Below are 15,948 nucleotides of genomic sequence, written 5' to 3'. Positions count from 1 at the left end.
CCCCCTCTGGTGGAGGCAGAGAGAACAGCAAGCTGGGCTGGTACTGAATGAATAGCTTATCCCATCACGACTACACAAACTAGACCAACTTCAGGTAAGACGTCTGGATAGTAGGCAACGCTTATTAAATATTATATGATCACCAAAATTATTTGTTTAAGGCATCCCTAAATATTTATGAATGAACAAAGAAGATGGGGGGGGGGCAATGAGGTCAGTGACACGCATAATTGCATATTCAGATTTTTTGGGGAGGATCAAGGGAAGTGCTCCTTGTACAATGGAGTCACATAGAAGAGGAATATATGACAAATAAAATCCAATTCAAAACCACAAATTCACATTGGCAACCCATATATTTGTAGCTAAAACCTTGTTAGAATATTAGTACATGATATTCAAAAACTGTAAAATGCATTGTTATACAGTTTGATACTGTTCTCATATAACATGTTAGAAAATGCATAAATTGACAGGTTGTAAGGCTCCTCTCGTGGTATTATCAGTCAATTCTTTTGACATTCAGATAAAGTATATATACTTACTTAGCTAACTTGACCAAAACAATGTGATGTTATTGTTTTGTCCTCCTGTATTTTAGAGAAATTTTACTCCTCTCTGTTTCTTAGTTTTCAAGTTCAACCGGGTATTCATCACCGTGGACTTTACCGCAGACAGATACTGGAGACAACGGTATTCTTGGAATATTAATACATCAAAACGATTGGAGGTGTTAGCTGCATAGCTGGACTATGATTCACCATCAAGTGTAGTTAAAAAAAAAAAGTTGAGAACAGTTAAAACCATGATGAGAGTCTTGTAGCAGCTCTTGATGTATCAAACATCTGACCAGAGAGGTTTTACGATGGTGAGAGGCTGGCGGTTGCGTCCGTTGATAATGGGCCAGGGATTGAAGTAAGGGAAAATAGGCTCTGTGAATTTCGCATCGCCAAAGGTAAACAGGTGGCTCATATCCCCTGCATCATAAAACGCCACTTCTCCGCGTCCATAGTCCACATAGATCCCGACCCTCCTGGGGGGTTTTGGGGGATACAACAAGCTCTCCTCTAGATCAGTGCATGCCTCATACTCGTTGGTGCCATCGCCATTGTCCCTTAGCACCAGGGTCCAGAAACCGTCGTCTGGACAGAGGCTGATTTCTTCCTTCCTGTTGACGGAGGCAGTTGCCACCCCAAGACCCCAGGCGAACTTAGAGCCCACCTCCACCTCCCAGTAGTGCCTGCCAGACGAGATGGCCTCGTGGCCGAAGACAATGTTGTAACGGGTGAAGCGCTCAGGGTTGTTTGGTAGGTTCGACTGGATGTCACCCACTTGAACAATGGTGCGACACGGGGAGACCCACAGACGTGGATACGCTGTGTCCGGGTCAAGGGTCACTGCAGAGATAGCTGGGGAGGAACACAAGTTGGGAGAGTAGGGTTAGCCTCTTTAAAGCCAAAACAGGTTTCAGATCCTGGGCTTGTTGTTAAGTGCCCTTTTCAGACCACCAAAGTCAATTTCAACTTTTTCTTGGAAGCTTCCTTTCAGATACACCCAGTAAATCTATGGGTTTTACTTTTATCAGACGCCCCCCTGTCACATGACCGCCTCTGTAACATCACCTTATTAACAATGAGCTTGATGAAGTGGTAAATGAACTGGATTTTTCTGTTGCATTTCTATTTATCCTATGTTGACAGTATTTATGGAATATGGAGTAGCTTTTTGCCATTTATACCCTATCAGCTCCACACTGCAGTACAGCAGAATATGAGGAAATACTTGGTTGTGAGAATGACAGCAGTTATTATTATTATTATTATTATTATCATTATTGTTTTTATTGGAAATACACCTTTATTAACCCAGCCACTAGGGATGCACAAGCCAGTGCATTCTTAGTGCCGGTCCGCAACGTGGATAAATGGGGAGGGTTGTGTCAGGGAGGGTATCCGGTGTAAAACCTTTGCAGAATCAAAATTGCAGATCATAAATCAGATTTCCATACTGGATCAGTCGAGCCCCGGGTTACTTGTTTCATGTAATGATGCCAAACCCAGCTTGTCAAACATGTTTGCTGAGGTTTGTGGGACACGCTCCCACTGACACCATTCCAGCAGTGCTGATTACAGACTGCTGGGCTGTACTCAGGACCAGTTCCCTCAGATTCTGAGCAACGGACCCTTTCACATCAGGATCAGGAACAGTTTCAGGATCAGGGACAATTTATTGTCGTTTCTTTCGTGTACTTGTGTACACAAAGACACGAGAAATTCCATTTCCCCCAGCCCACAGCAGTGCAGCACAAAAGACAAAAACACACATCCCAAATTTCTCAAAAAAGACACCACCAAAAACACACAAAACAGAGAGAACAAAAAAAACAAAACACAAACAGTTAACAACACAGTCCACTCAGTGAAACACAGTCCAAAAATTCTACTGTTCAGAGAAACGAACGCCAAGCCGGATGACTGTCAGAACTGCTGGTCTGCATGGGCTAGCAGTTAGCATAGCCTGCCCCACTTGTGGACCCTGGGCCCACAGGATGCAGCAGACCAAGCTCTCCCAGCCGATCCAGCACCAGCTCTCCCAGCCATCAAATGAAGACAAAACAAACTTAGACGCAGACGTGGACAAAGACGCTGCATGGACGGTACTGGGCGAGGCTGCCACAAACCTAAGTTCACGCCGCCATCTTCCCACATCCCAGGGCATCGCAGCGAAAACCCGGGATTTGTGTTTGGTGTGAAGAGGTATTTATTTTAACCGATTCTGAAAACTCTTGCTACACATTATTCTAACTCTGCACGGCCTCTCTGTTTGTGAAAGTGATGTACCTGGGTGTGTCTGATGTTTAAATGAGAGATATATTATTTTTTCAGGGCTCTGTGGCACCGGTTGGAGATACTGAATGAGACGGAGCTGCTCTGTGGTAGCATTTGGGTAGGATACTTCACACGTTTCTGCATGCAGACCTATTCCCGCTTTACTTTTCTTTTTTGCACTTTTTCATTATCACTAAATGTAGTTATTAAGTGTTTCTACATTTCTAAAGCTTTTATTGCATTGTCTACCTTGTTCTCTGTATACCTATAGCATGACTATCTGACTTGGAAGAAGGTTCCCTCCTCTTACGCTTTTGAGTTTTCCTGCATTTTTTTGCACGAAAAGGATAGAGGAAGGCATCATTGTCGCTTGCTGTATCTACCCGTTTCTCCCCGTGAGACTGTAAATCCCTCTAAGACTGCGACTCGGGGGTGTCCGGGTAGCATAGTGGTCTATTCTATTGCCTACCGACATGGAGATCGCCAGTTTGAATCCCCGTGTTACCTCCGGCTTGGTCGGGCAGCCCTACAGACAACTGGCTGTGTCTGCAGTTGGGAAGCCGGATGTGGGTATGTGTCCTGGTCGCTGCACTAGCACCTCCTCTGGTCGGTCGGGGTGCCTGTTCGGGGGGAAGGGAGAACTGGGGGGGAATAGCGTGATCCTCCCACATGCTACGTCCCCCTAGCGAAACGCCTCACTGTCAGGTGAAAAGAAGCAGCTGGCGACTCCACATGTATCGGAGGAGGCATGTGGTAGTCTGCAGCCCTCCCCGGATCGGCAGAGGGGGTGCAGCAGCGACCGGGACGGCTTGGATGAGTGGGGTATTTGGCCAAGAACAATTGGGAGAAAAAGAGGCGGGGGGGGGGGGGACTATGACTCGGGACTATATAAACTTAACCTGACTTGGCATTGATTTGGGATTGCCCTTTAACATCAGTTATCTGGTGATATGATGTGCTGTAACTGCATAATCAAACATACTGCTTCAAGATGCAAGTTGAAATATCTGATGTAACTCATTACACTGCATCTGATGTAACTCATTACATTACAATGTAACTCCTCTACCTTTCATTACACATAGACCTGTTGTGCATTCAGGATTCTTGTGTGATCATCCAATAGTGTTACGCTATTGGATGATCGCAATTTCCCCTCAGGGATGAATAAAGTATTCGGATTCTGATTCTGATACACCCTCAGGGCCACCGCATGATGGGAAAAGTCAGAGGATGATTAACTCTGGCAGAGGTTCTGATTTTTTAAACATGGCTTGGAGGAAACTCTATTCAATGGATTTTTTTTCTATTGAGAAATAAAGAAGCAATCAAGCTTCAAATCTGGCCTCAGTCCATCAAGCTAGAGCCTGTGTCAAAAATAAGATACCGCCAACAGGCTCCAACAGGCTACACACAGCTGTTTTGCCTTTGAAGTAGAGCGAACTTTCTAATGGTGTGGTGGTCTGTTTTTAGGTCTGTGTGTGTGTGTGTGTGTGTGTGTGTGTGTGTGTGTGTGTGTGTGTGTGTGTGTGTGTGTGTGTGTGTACACACCTGGCTGAAGTACAGAGTTAATTTTCCTCCAGGTTCTATACTGCAACGGTCCCACAAACTCTCCTGACTGTAGGTCAACATTTACCTCTGGGGGGCGCTCAAACAGGCTCTCAGCCCTGAGAGAGAGAGAGAGAGAGAGAGAGAGAGAGGGAGAGAGAGAGAGAGGGAGAGAGAGAGACTATTTTCATGTCAAGGGAAAACAAGAAACACACTGGCCTGCTAACAACAGACAACTAGAGCAATTATAGTTGATTGAGTAACTCAATAAGAAATTATTGCAGACGTGCCCTCTCAAATCTAGTTGGTTGGTATCTGGATCACATAGAGATGATGGGTTATTTATGCTCACCCTTCAATAAAGTCCCTGATACCCTGAAAAAGAGAGCAGAAGAGAACGGGTTGATTATTTCAACAGTGATTTTTGAATGTCAAAAGGGGAGAGATTATCTTTATAAAAAAAAAATTTTGGCCGAAAATTTGCTTTCAGTACAAACATTTTTTTCTCCATCGACATTTTCCTAGCTTCCTTTCCCAAATACATTTCATATGCTTCATAGCCCTTAACAGTCTTTCCACCTGAATTCACCATCTTGCATTTAAAGCTACAACATTGAAGATGGATTTTTTTTCCGTTTTTCTTTACTAGCCGACACTTATGGTAATATATGAGTAAGGTTGGGGACGCCTGGACTAAAGGGTCCGACCTGAAGCAGGGGGATAGTGTAACGACCACGGATGAGTAGACTCGCTAGCCCTTGGCTAAGGGGTCGAACTCTTTAGTCGACTGGTTAACGTTGTCGCCCGTGGTGCGGGAGATCAGGGTTCGCGTCCTGGCTGCGGCGGTGCCCAGAATGCCCCCCGAATTTACTACAACATGTTGGTGTTTTGGATATTTGTGGATTAACTATCATCTAAAACATGCCACCTAGGGAAAAAATTAACACTCTCTCCCTCTCTCTCTCACACACACACACACACACACACACCTTGAGATGCTCTGGGTTCTCTTCCTCCGTCAGTTTGAGGCGGAGCTGGTCAGCCGTGCTCTCCAATTGGCTGATTTGCTCAGTGGCTTGGGTGAGTGCCTCCTCTAACTGGTTGAGTCGCTCCTGCTTCTCCTGCTTCAGGTTCGCCTTCACGCGCTCCTCCTCCTGATGAAGGAACTCCCTCAAGCGGCCAAACTCGGCACTCACCCGCTCCTCCAGATCCCCGGCTCTCCCCTGACACACAGAGAGGACAGACAGGCATTAACGTACTGTAACCAGAGTTTTTCCTGTTTGTTTTACTCACAGGGAGTGTGTGTGTGTGTGTGCGTGTGTGTGTGTGTGTGTGTGTGTGCGTGCGTGTGTGTGTGTGTGTGTGTGTGCGTGTGTGTGTGTGTGTGTGTGGCGGCATGCACAGAGTGTCTCCCCGCCTGCCGCCCAATGACTACTGGGATAGGCTCCAGCATCCCCGCGACCCTAAGAGCAGGATAAGCGGTTTGGATAATGGAATGGAATGGGGCTTAATAAATATATAAAACATGTTTCCCCTTGACAAAAAAAAAAAGCTAGAAAACTTGCGTATGAACCCCCCGAGGTGCTTTATTTGGTAATCTTTACCCCCACCCCCCACCCCTCCAAACTATTCTGTTAAAATCACTTTCCCTACTAATAAGAGAGCATCTCAAACGCCGATGTTCACTGTAGCCCAGCGTAGCCTCGGCCGACACGGCTGACGTACTTCCGCTTCGTCCAAGTAGAGTAAAGATCAGTTCTCTCCGTTGCCTTGCAATGTTAAAAAGGCGACTTTCAGTCACCTTCGCTCGTGTCTGTGATCGCTTATATTGTGTTTCAACACAGCTTTATAACAATACAGGTATTGTCGTTGACACATCTTTTATGTTTCTGTTGTCAGATGAATGCATGACTTGGGGAAAAAAAAGTGATTCAAGCTAAATTTAAGCTAAAACCCATATTGTGGTTTATACTGATGAGGAGACTGGCTGCGAGTCCTTTTTATGAACTTTATTCAGGAACAAAGAACACCACGCGTGCACGCGTGTCCTACACATACATCCGGCCCGAGAGCGCGCCTAAAGTCGCAAAATGCTAACCGTCCTAAAATTACCATTAGCCTTGATTAGCCAGTTAGCATTTTGTGACCCTTAAACAAATGGCTTTTTTTTTAATAGACGTGTTGTTGTTTGGGCAACAGAAACAGATTATGACAATGACAACACCTAAGTTGTGTTATACGCCGTGTTGAAACACAATACAGGTGACCACAAACGAACCGAAGGTGACAGGACGTTGGGGGGTAAACCGATCCACCCTTTTACGACAAAACGGGAGTACGTCAGCCATGTTCGTGAAAAATCTGATATGGGTAATGTGTGGGTCTGAGGGAGAAACTGCAGTTGGCAGGTGGAACTACTACTACAACTATTAGTACTACTACTACTACTACTACTTTTGGCTGCTACCATTAGCGAAACCCCCTCCCCAGCAAGCATGTTGTTTGTGCAATGGCAGGATCTTATGAGAACGAGGAACTTGACATGCCAACTTGAAAGACAGAAAAAAGAAAAAAGCTGAAGAAGAACAAAAATGTCCCTGGGTGACTCGGCCCGTAATGGAGACATACGTACTATATATACTGTGACACACTGAACTCTGGGGAAACCTCGAAATGTGAGAAAATTTCTGTACCACTTCATTACGGTTAAAAACAGACGGACAGGACGGAAGACGTGTGCACGAAGGTGGGAAACCACGCATCGGTATTGTCGGAAGAAAACCCGACACACTTCCTCTCAATGTCTTTCACCCATATCCTGTCAGGCTGTCTACTGCGGAGAGAGGGGAGTGAAAAACTGAGCCCGAGTAATTATGTCTAACATGGCTAGAGAGACAGACGGACAGATAGACAGGACAGAAATGGCATTTAGACGGGACACACGGAGAAACTCAAGGCGCCGTTTTCTTCTCAGCAAAGCTCCACGTCACTGTGCGTTTATCTACTGTGGCAAAGAGGCCCCACCACAGCAAATATCCTCAACATGCTCATATCGCAACCGAACACACACACACACACACACACACACACACACACACACACACACACACACACACACACACACACACACACACACACACAAGACCCAGCCTAAATTCTGTCATCAGTTGTTCATATCTCTCCCCTGTTGGGGTTCACGACATAACCAACCTCCTGCTGCACATCTCTTGACTATGTGCATGTCTTTGTTAAGAAGATGTGCAGGACTAGGCATACACGCTTTAAAATGTCTGAGTGCCTACCTGTATGTGTGTGTGTGTGTGTGTGTGTGTGTGTTTAAGCTTGAAAATAAGCATCTGGGTTAAAGATTGCATACTTGCAGGAGTAAGGTCTACACACTGAACTGCTCCCAAAAGCTGTTTTATTTGGCAACGTTTCGATCAGTTAGATCTTCCTTTTATGCCTGAGGAAGATCTGACTGATCGAAGCGTTGCCAGATAAAATAAGCTTCTGGGAGCAGTTTCGTGTGGACACCTTACTCCTCCACTCTAGAGTTGCTATTTTTTGTATCGCGCCTTAATATTTTCTGGATGTGCACATACTTGGTTGCTCTTCTGGTGTGTACAAGGCACACATAACTGTACAGTCACAACTAGAGACCTTCGTGAGTCATACTGTGATTAAAGTCCGTGAAACACGGCGACGTGGGAGAATGCAGGTGGATGCTACCTTGCTACCAGAAATTCCGGTTCTACTGTGTAGACACTATAGAAACTCAACTTAAACACACAGACGCTTAGCTATGGACACAGCTGAGAGGGGCAAACACACAACTTAACCTTTGTTTATATATTTTATCTGTGTTACTGGGGTATGCATTAGATATGTGATTTTTCCCCCTTTCACAACTCAGCACATGCACCTATGCACACACAGCTAATACCTTGATATGCATGATCTTTTCATTGGTCTGGCTTTGGAAGAGCGAGGCTTCGTTCATCTGTAGCTGAACCTTTTCCAGTGCAACAGACAGCTTATCCTGTGGGGTCAGCATAAAAAAAATTTTTTTTTTAAAAATAGGTCAACACACACGCACAAACACAAACCCACAATAAGATGCAGTGTCACTGTAAATCAGATTAGCTGAATAAATAGTTGATTCGATTCGGGCTGAGGCCTAAAAACACAAGCCAACTTTAACACAACTCATGTGATGCACAAAACGTTCTCCACCAAAATAACGTGAGCCCAGAATCAACAAGGCCGGAATTCGACATCGCGAAAACATGTTAAAACGCGTTGAGATGGCTGAGGCACGCCAGCAAAACGTTGGAAAAGTCAACTGAGAAGGTTAAGAGTGCAGGAGAAGTCAGATGTGGCGCTGACCCGTTGAATTCCTCTCCAAGGGAACACATACAGGGGTTGGAGGCGAACTGGGAGTCTCTTCGGAGTAACTGCACAGTAAAATCCTGAGTGTTAATTTAACTTCCTGAGTGTTAATTGAACTCTGAGAGTGTAAAAGTGGACCACAAAGGATCAATTTGTACACTCTCAAGAGTTAAACTGACACTCGGGGTTTTTACTGTGTGGCGTGTCACAAGACCAGCAAGAGACCTGTTTCTCTCAGCTTAAACCGAGGATCGTGTGAACATGTTTGAACTATAAGGAGGTCTTCAGTCGCCTTCTGGGAAAATTTTGACACACCTTTAAGTTGCATTCGTAGCTACGTGATCCAAATATAGATATGGGGAGAACAGCTTGGTGAAACTTCCAACACTGACTCAACAATGTTCAGTGATGGCGTGTAGGGCTGAAATATATTGGGGGGGGGGGATCAACATGGAGATATTTTCTGTGTATGCCTGTGAATGTTCTCATTCATCCAGGTCATAGTTATCCAAAAGGAATTGAATCAAGTGCAAGTGGACTTGGTTGAATCAAGTGCAACTGGACTTGGTTATATATATATATATATATATATATATATATATATATATATATATATATATATATATATAACCAAGTCCAGTTGCACTTGATTCAATTCCTTTGGGTTTTCTGTGTGTGTGTTACAATATTCAACACTATAAAGGGAAGGGCATAATTTCACCCGATATATGCAGATTTCAACTTTCAAAACTTCTACAGAGTACACGTTCCTCTACTCACGATTTGAGGCGATTTTAAAGGGAGGACATAATGAAGTTTTCCAAGAACTCGTTAGATCGAAGGAAATTTGTCATATGCACAAGAAAATGTTACTGCAAGGCTTCATTTTCAATAAAGGCTTTAGTCCAACATGACTGATGGGGCCCAATATGTCTTACATTCATATCATCACCTCTTATTGTGTATTGTTCTGTTATAGTGTTGTTGTTCTATGTGAAGTACACAGAGAGCCACGGAACCGGACTCAAATGAACACGACTCGGATTTGCTCGTGCGCATTCCGAAGCGGGTACTTGGACGAATACCTTGTAATTTTCGAAAGCCTCGTTGATGGGGATGACGTTGTGCGTCTTGTGGTCCCGGGACATCCCGCACACCAGGCAGATGGCGAGCTGGTCGTCCTCGCAGTACAGCTTCAGCTTCTCCTCGTGCTCCTCGCACATATCCGCGCCCGGGCGAGGCCAGTAGCTGATGGAGGACGCCACGCTGCTCATGCTGGAGCCGGGCTCCCTCTCCTCGGGCTCCTCTTGCGCACCGTCGGGCTCCGCGGCCGGTCTGGAGCTGGCCAGGTCCATGGTCCGAGCCCGGCGCACGCTGTCCACCACGTTACACAGAAGCGAGTTGGGTCGCAGTTTGGTGGAGCACTGTTTCCTGCACTGCGGGCAGGTCTGCGTCTCGTCCGCCTTGACCTCCCAGCACTGGACGATACACACCCTGCAGAAGTGGTGGCCGCAGTCGAGGATCACCGGCTCGCGGAACAGCTCCAAACACACCGGGCAGGTGAGCTCGCAACGCAGCTCCTCAAGCGCGACGGCTTCCGCCATTCTCCGAGGCCCTCATAACAGCTCTAAACGCGAACGCCGTCTTCCCCGTTCACTTCGTAGAAAGTGAAGTCGCCAAGGGAGTGGTCTGACTTGACAGCAGGGCAGATGTTTGCCTTCTTTCTTTTTTTTGCGGAAGAAGCGGAGGGCATGCGCCAACAGGTTCCGTCCTCCTGTACTCAACCCCGCGTGCAGTCAGTCACACTGAAAACTAATGGCCCAACATCCTGAAGAGCGCAAGTTCAGGGAAACGAGAGGGGAAGCAGTCATCTCATCACCAGACCACCAACTGGTCACAGTTTCATCTCCACATTGCAGGAACACATTAGATCTGCTGGGAGACGTGACGGATGTCAGCGGCACAAAGATGAGACAGTGGAGTATGTAAACAGTCAGGCTGTGTAAACGGTATCACAGGGAAAGGGGGATGTTATAACGAAAACTGAGAGAAAAGGGTATTCAGCAAATTATTCTTCGAAGTCTAAAACGGGTGGAGATAGTGAGCGGGAGTATCATTTATTTTTTCTTTTCTTTCATTAATTAATTAATTGTTTGTTTGTTTGTTGTTGTTTTTGAGAGTGGAATACATAATAATGAAATGAAATGAAATTAGTGGGTAAAATGTAGTTCGCTTTATTAGACAAGGGTTGTCAAACCCACACTCCAGCCCAATAGGTTGCGGTAATGAGACGCTGTGACTTAAATGGCAGTGTCTAAAATGTAGAGAAGAAGAGTTTGCCAGCCACCAATCAAAACAAACTAAGAAGACGGACGTCATCGACAAGATGACGGACCACAAACCCCGTTTTGTTTTCCCTTTAGAAAGAACAAAGTCGCGTCACGTATGGTCAATGGTTGACTCGGGGAAAACCCCTGACTTTTTTTTTTTTTTACTGTAGCTTGAACTACACTGCCAAGTTGTTAGGTTTTGATGTCACATCACTAGAGCGGTAAATTCCCACTCCATGTGTTTTGTTCGCTCTCCCTCCACTTGTGCTCATATCGTGGCTTGAAGGTTGGTAAGTTGGTTTGGCCCTGGCTAAAAGTCAAATTCATAACATTTCATTTGCTCTTTTGCTTTTTTCACTCCCTACCAGCGTGGTGTGATGACATCATCGGCATGCGACCGATGCTGTAGTTCCAAATTTCACAAGATTTTGTTAGCTATAACGCTCTTGTGAGTAAACTACTGCTTCAAAAGTCATTAGAGTGCTATCATAAGACCACAGTTGAAACGCGGAACAAAAACCGGTAGTTGACGCAACCCTGTGTGAAACAGATCTTATTTGGATAGATTTAGTTTTTTTTTTCACATGGGAAAATATAACGGGGATTTTGTCCTTAGAGCCGTCTGCATTCTTGCGGCCAAGTTTGTCCTTCAAAGTGACCACATGGATGGACCATCTATGGCTGTAGCTACTTCAAGTCTAACCCTGCTCATCCCTCACTGTCTTACCAAGCTCTTGTCCTAGAATATGAGTCACAAGTCCACTCCTTTTGTGTGTGAGAAAGAGAAAAAATGTGTGTGGTTTAGAACAAGGCAACAATATGGGGGAAATAACCATGTACCCATGTAGGAATGGCGTGTAAAAACTTCCATAACAGTCTCTGCCTGATGCCTGCAGGCCCTTGAATTGAGTCAGCAGTGCAAAATGAGGAAGGAGAATGGAAACTGGCTGACATGCACAAATGCAGACAGCCTGCATATGTATTTGTTTGACTCAGACACACTCCTTGAATTGCAACAAAAATACTCTAATTACGTGCCCCCCCCCCGGGTTATTACTTGTTTGCATTATGTGGACTGACCCAATGACCCATCAGTTTCGGTCACCTGACTACAACTGGGGTTCTGTACTCTTGGCAGTCAGGCTGCTGCAAAGGGTCATATTTCTGAGTGCTAATTATATGGCAATGATGAAAGAGAAGAATCCCTTGCATCTTACAAAGGCACCTCTTAACCAAAATCTACCTTGCAGCAGGATTTTTGTGTTTCTCCTTTGATATGTAAAATCATACTATTGTACCAACCTGAGGGCTGAAGCCTGTGATCTGTGATATCCATCCATTTTCTGAACCGCTTATCCTGCTCTCAGGGTCGCGGGGATGCTGGAGCCTATCCCAACAGTCATTGGGCAGCAGGCAGGGAGACACCACTGGACAGGCCGCCGGACTATCACACAGGGCTGACATACACACATACACACACACACACACACACACACCCACACACATTCATACCTAGGGACAATTTAGTATGGCCAATTCACCTGACCTACATGTCTTTGGATTGTGGGGAGGAAACCGGAGCCCCCAGAGGAAACCCACACAGACACGGGGAGAACATGCAAACTCCACACAGAGGACGACCCGGGACAACCCCCAAGATTGGACTACCCCGGGGCTCAAACCCAGGACCTTCATACTGTGAGGTGACTGCGCTACCGTGCCGCCCACCTGTGATATCGTTGATGGAAATATTCTGGTGTTTCCCTGAATGAATCAGACAAATGATTCAAGATCCAAGATTCAAAGGTTTATTTGTCACCTTCACGTACAAGTACAGTAAGCAGTGCAATGTTTATTGGCAACACTGAAATTTGCGCAACAAAAAGAACACAAGTGAGTAGGAATAAAATCTAAAAGTTAGAAATCCCAAGAGCATACAGAAGGTATATGCTGATAAATATATATATATACAGTATATACAATGTGCAAATAATGTACGAATGTGCAAAATGGTCTGTATGGAGGATAAACGCACACACACACACACACACACACACACACACACACATATATATATATATATATATATATATATATATACTATAAACTTAGCACAAAAAATAAGGAAATGTGTGTTTGGTAGATTAGTTCTTTGTTGTAACAATGCTTCTTGGCAATAAATCTTATATCAGGCACCTGATTGTCAGCAGCTGGGGTACCAGAAGCTCAAAACAAGAGTCAATAGCAACAACAAAATAAACTGTTTGGCATTGGCAGAGAAGATTTGGCAACATTTTCATGGGCGCAACCCACATACCCAGCTCTGCTGCTCATCCCACAAATACATGTTCCTTACAATTGTGGCACCATTTAAAAGGGAAATAAACATGCTTTCCAATGGTATAAGATTTATTGCCAAGAAGCATTGTTACAACAAAGAAATAATCTACCAAACACAAATTTCCTTACTTTTTGTGCTAAGTATATACATATCTATATGTGTGTGTGTGTGTGTGTGTGTGTATATATATATATATATATATATATATATATGTGCCGCCCAATGACTGGCGGGATAGACTGCAGCATCCCCATGACCCTGAGAGCAGGATAAGTGGTTCGGATAATGGATGGATGGATGGATGTGTATGTATTTATATACACTATATGGACAAAAGTACTGGGACACACCTCTTAATCGTTGAATTCAGGTGTTTCATTCAGACGCATTGCCACAGGTGTATAAAATCAAGCAGCTAGCCATGCAGAAAGAATGGTTTGTTCTGAAAAGCTCAGTGGATTCAAGTGTGGTACTGTCATAAGATGCCACCTTTGCAATAAGTCAGTTCATGAAATTTCTTCCCTGCTAGATATTCCACAGTCAACTGTAAGTGGTATTATTGAAAAGTGGCAACATTTAGAAACAACAGCAACTCAGCCACGAAGTGGCAGACCACGTAAAGTCACACAGCGGGGTCAACGAGTGCTGAGACGTATAGTGCGTAAAAGTCTCCAACACTCTGTTGACTCAATAACTGCAGAGCTCCAAACTTCCTCTGGCATTAACATCAGCACAAAAACTGCTCCAGGAGCTTCATGGAATGGGTTTCCATGGCCGAGCAGCTGCATGCAAGCCTTACATCACCAAGCACAATGCCAAGCGTCGGATGGAGTGGTGTAAAGCACGCTGCCACTGGACCCTGGAGCAGTGGAAACGTGTTCTGTGGAGTGACGAATCACGCTTCTCTGTCTGGCAGTCTGATGGATGAGTCTGGGTTTGGTGGATGCCAGGAGAATGTCACCTGCCTAACTGCATTGTGCCAACTGTACAGCTTGGTGGAGGAGGGATAATGGTATGGGACTGTTTTTCAGGGGTTGGGCTAGGCCCCCTAGTTCAAGTGAAGGGAAATCTTAATGCTTCAGCATACCAAGACATTTTGGACAATTCTATGCTTCCAACTTTGTGGGAACAGTTTGGGGAGGGCCCTTTTCTGTTCCAGCATGACTGCACCAGTGCACAAAGCAAGGTCCATTAAGACATGGTTGGGTGAGTTTGGTGTGGAAGAACTTGACTGGCCCGCACAAAGCCCTGACCTCAACCCCATCGAACACCTTTGGGATGAACTGGAATGGAGATTGTGAGCCAGGTCTTCTCATCCAACATCAGTGCCTGACCTCACAAATGCTCTTCTGGATGAATGGGCAAAAATTCCCACAGACACACTCCAAAATCTTGTGGAAAGCCTTCCAAGAAGAGTGGAAGCTGTTACAGCTGCGGGGGGGGGGGCAACTCCATATTAATGCCTATGGATTTAGAATGGGATGTCATAAAAGCTCCTGTAGGTGTAATGGCTAGGTGTCCCAATACTTTTGTCCATATATATTTATATATATATATATTCAGAGGTTTTCACCTGTGGTGCTGCGATGGGTACACTTTGAGTGTGTGTGTGTGTGTGTGTATGTATGTGTGTGGGTTAGAGCTGTGTGTCAGAGTTGTTCACATATTAAAAAATACCTCAAAAATTTGGCTGATTACAATATAATTGCACCGTTGAAGGCCCACTGCCAGACCCCACAGTTCATTACTGATCAGAGGGAAACCCTTAGGGACTTCTAGGACTTCAGAAAAGGCCCAGCATATCAGCATTATATATGCTATATTTAAAGTCTTTAATTTAATAATAATTCTCTCTTCTAATTCTAATTTTAGCCCTACTTTCTATCAAGTTTGCTTCAGTAATGAAAGGGTTACTGTCATGAAACCATGAAACCGAATTATCCAATCAGATTTTGTTGTTGTCTCTTGGCAGAGAAAGGGTTAGCTGGCTGGCTCCCTCATTGGTTAGGACTGCTAGAAGTCCTGTGCTTGTTTGTTTATTTAGAAAGTGACAGGTGAATCAGCCAAACATATTTTGCTGTTGTAGTGGATGGGACAAAAAAATATCGCCCTAGGACTTCTAGAAGTCCAGACCTGTCCGGACGCGGGCTCACTCATATAAAAGAATGATGTGCGGTTGCTGGGGAGTCATTACTTGTGATTGACCGACTCTTTCACATTGGTGATCCAAATCTACCGGTTCACTTAAACCAATCGAACCGCACATCACTAACCTTAGTCTGTGTATCAGACGAGTGCGACACAGTTTACGAAGCATGGCTACAGAAGAAGACGAGAGCGATGTTGTAGCTAGCATGTTAGCGTTACCCTTCTCAAGACATGCTTTCGGGGAAAAGCAACATGTGATTGGAAATGGAAGGCCAACTCCCGCTCTTGTCTCGCCTATGCCTCATCACCTCACCTGTCTGGTGTTGACCATCCCCGTATCCACCTCTTCAGTTGAACGGTCTTT

General features: G+C 45.0%; 1 protein-coding gene across 1 annotated transcript; it reads right to left on the bottom strand.

Moving 5' to 3' along the window:
• Positions 1–257: 257 nt before the first annotated feature.
• LOC130118493 (zinc-binding protein A33-like) lies at positions 258–10,621 on the bottom strand. Its single transcript, XM_056286949.1, has 6 exons — positions 9,851–10,621; positions 8,320–8,415; positions 5,366–5,599; positions 4,729–4,751; positions 4,380–4,495; positions 258–1,409 (listed from the first exon to the last, which is right to left on the bottom strand). The coding sequence occupies exons 1-6, from the start codon at positions 10,367–10,369 to the stop codon at positions 838–840; spliced, it is 1,560 nt and encodes a 519-aa protein (XP_056142924.1). The 5' UTR covers positions 10,370–10,621; the 3' UTR covers positions 258–837.
• Between the last annotated feature and the right edge of the window lie 5,327 nt (positions 10,622–15,948).

This window comes from Lampris incognitus, chromosome 1 (assembly GCF_029633865.1).
Source record: "Lampris incognitus isolate fLamInc1 chromosome 1, fLamInc1.hap2, whole genome shotgun sequence".
NCBI lineage: Eukaryota > Metazoa > Chordata > Actinopteri > Lampriformes > Lampridae > Lampris > Lampris incognitus.
The sequence above is the reverse complement of the archived record's forward strand: the minus strand, read 5'-3'. Positions and strand labels throughout refer to the sequence as shown.

What these genes read in the sequence shown, in the direction of transcription:
- LOC130118493 (XM_056286949.1), bottom strand. Translation starts at nt 10,369, where the DNA reads ATGGCGGAAGCCGTCGCGCTTGAGGAGCTGCGTTGCGAGCTCACCTGC. An exon ending in AAAAGATCATGCATATCAAG is followed by an intron (nt 5,600 to 8,319) that starts GTATTAGCTGTG and finishes TCTGTGTGTCAG; the next exon opens with GGGAGAGCCGGGGATCTGGA. An exon ending in ATCAGGGACTTTATTGAAGG is followed by an intron (nt 4,496 to 4,728) that starts GTGAGCATAAAT and finishes TCTCTCTCTCAG; the next exon opens with GGCTGAGAGCCTGTTTGAGC.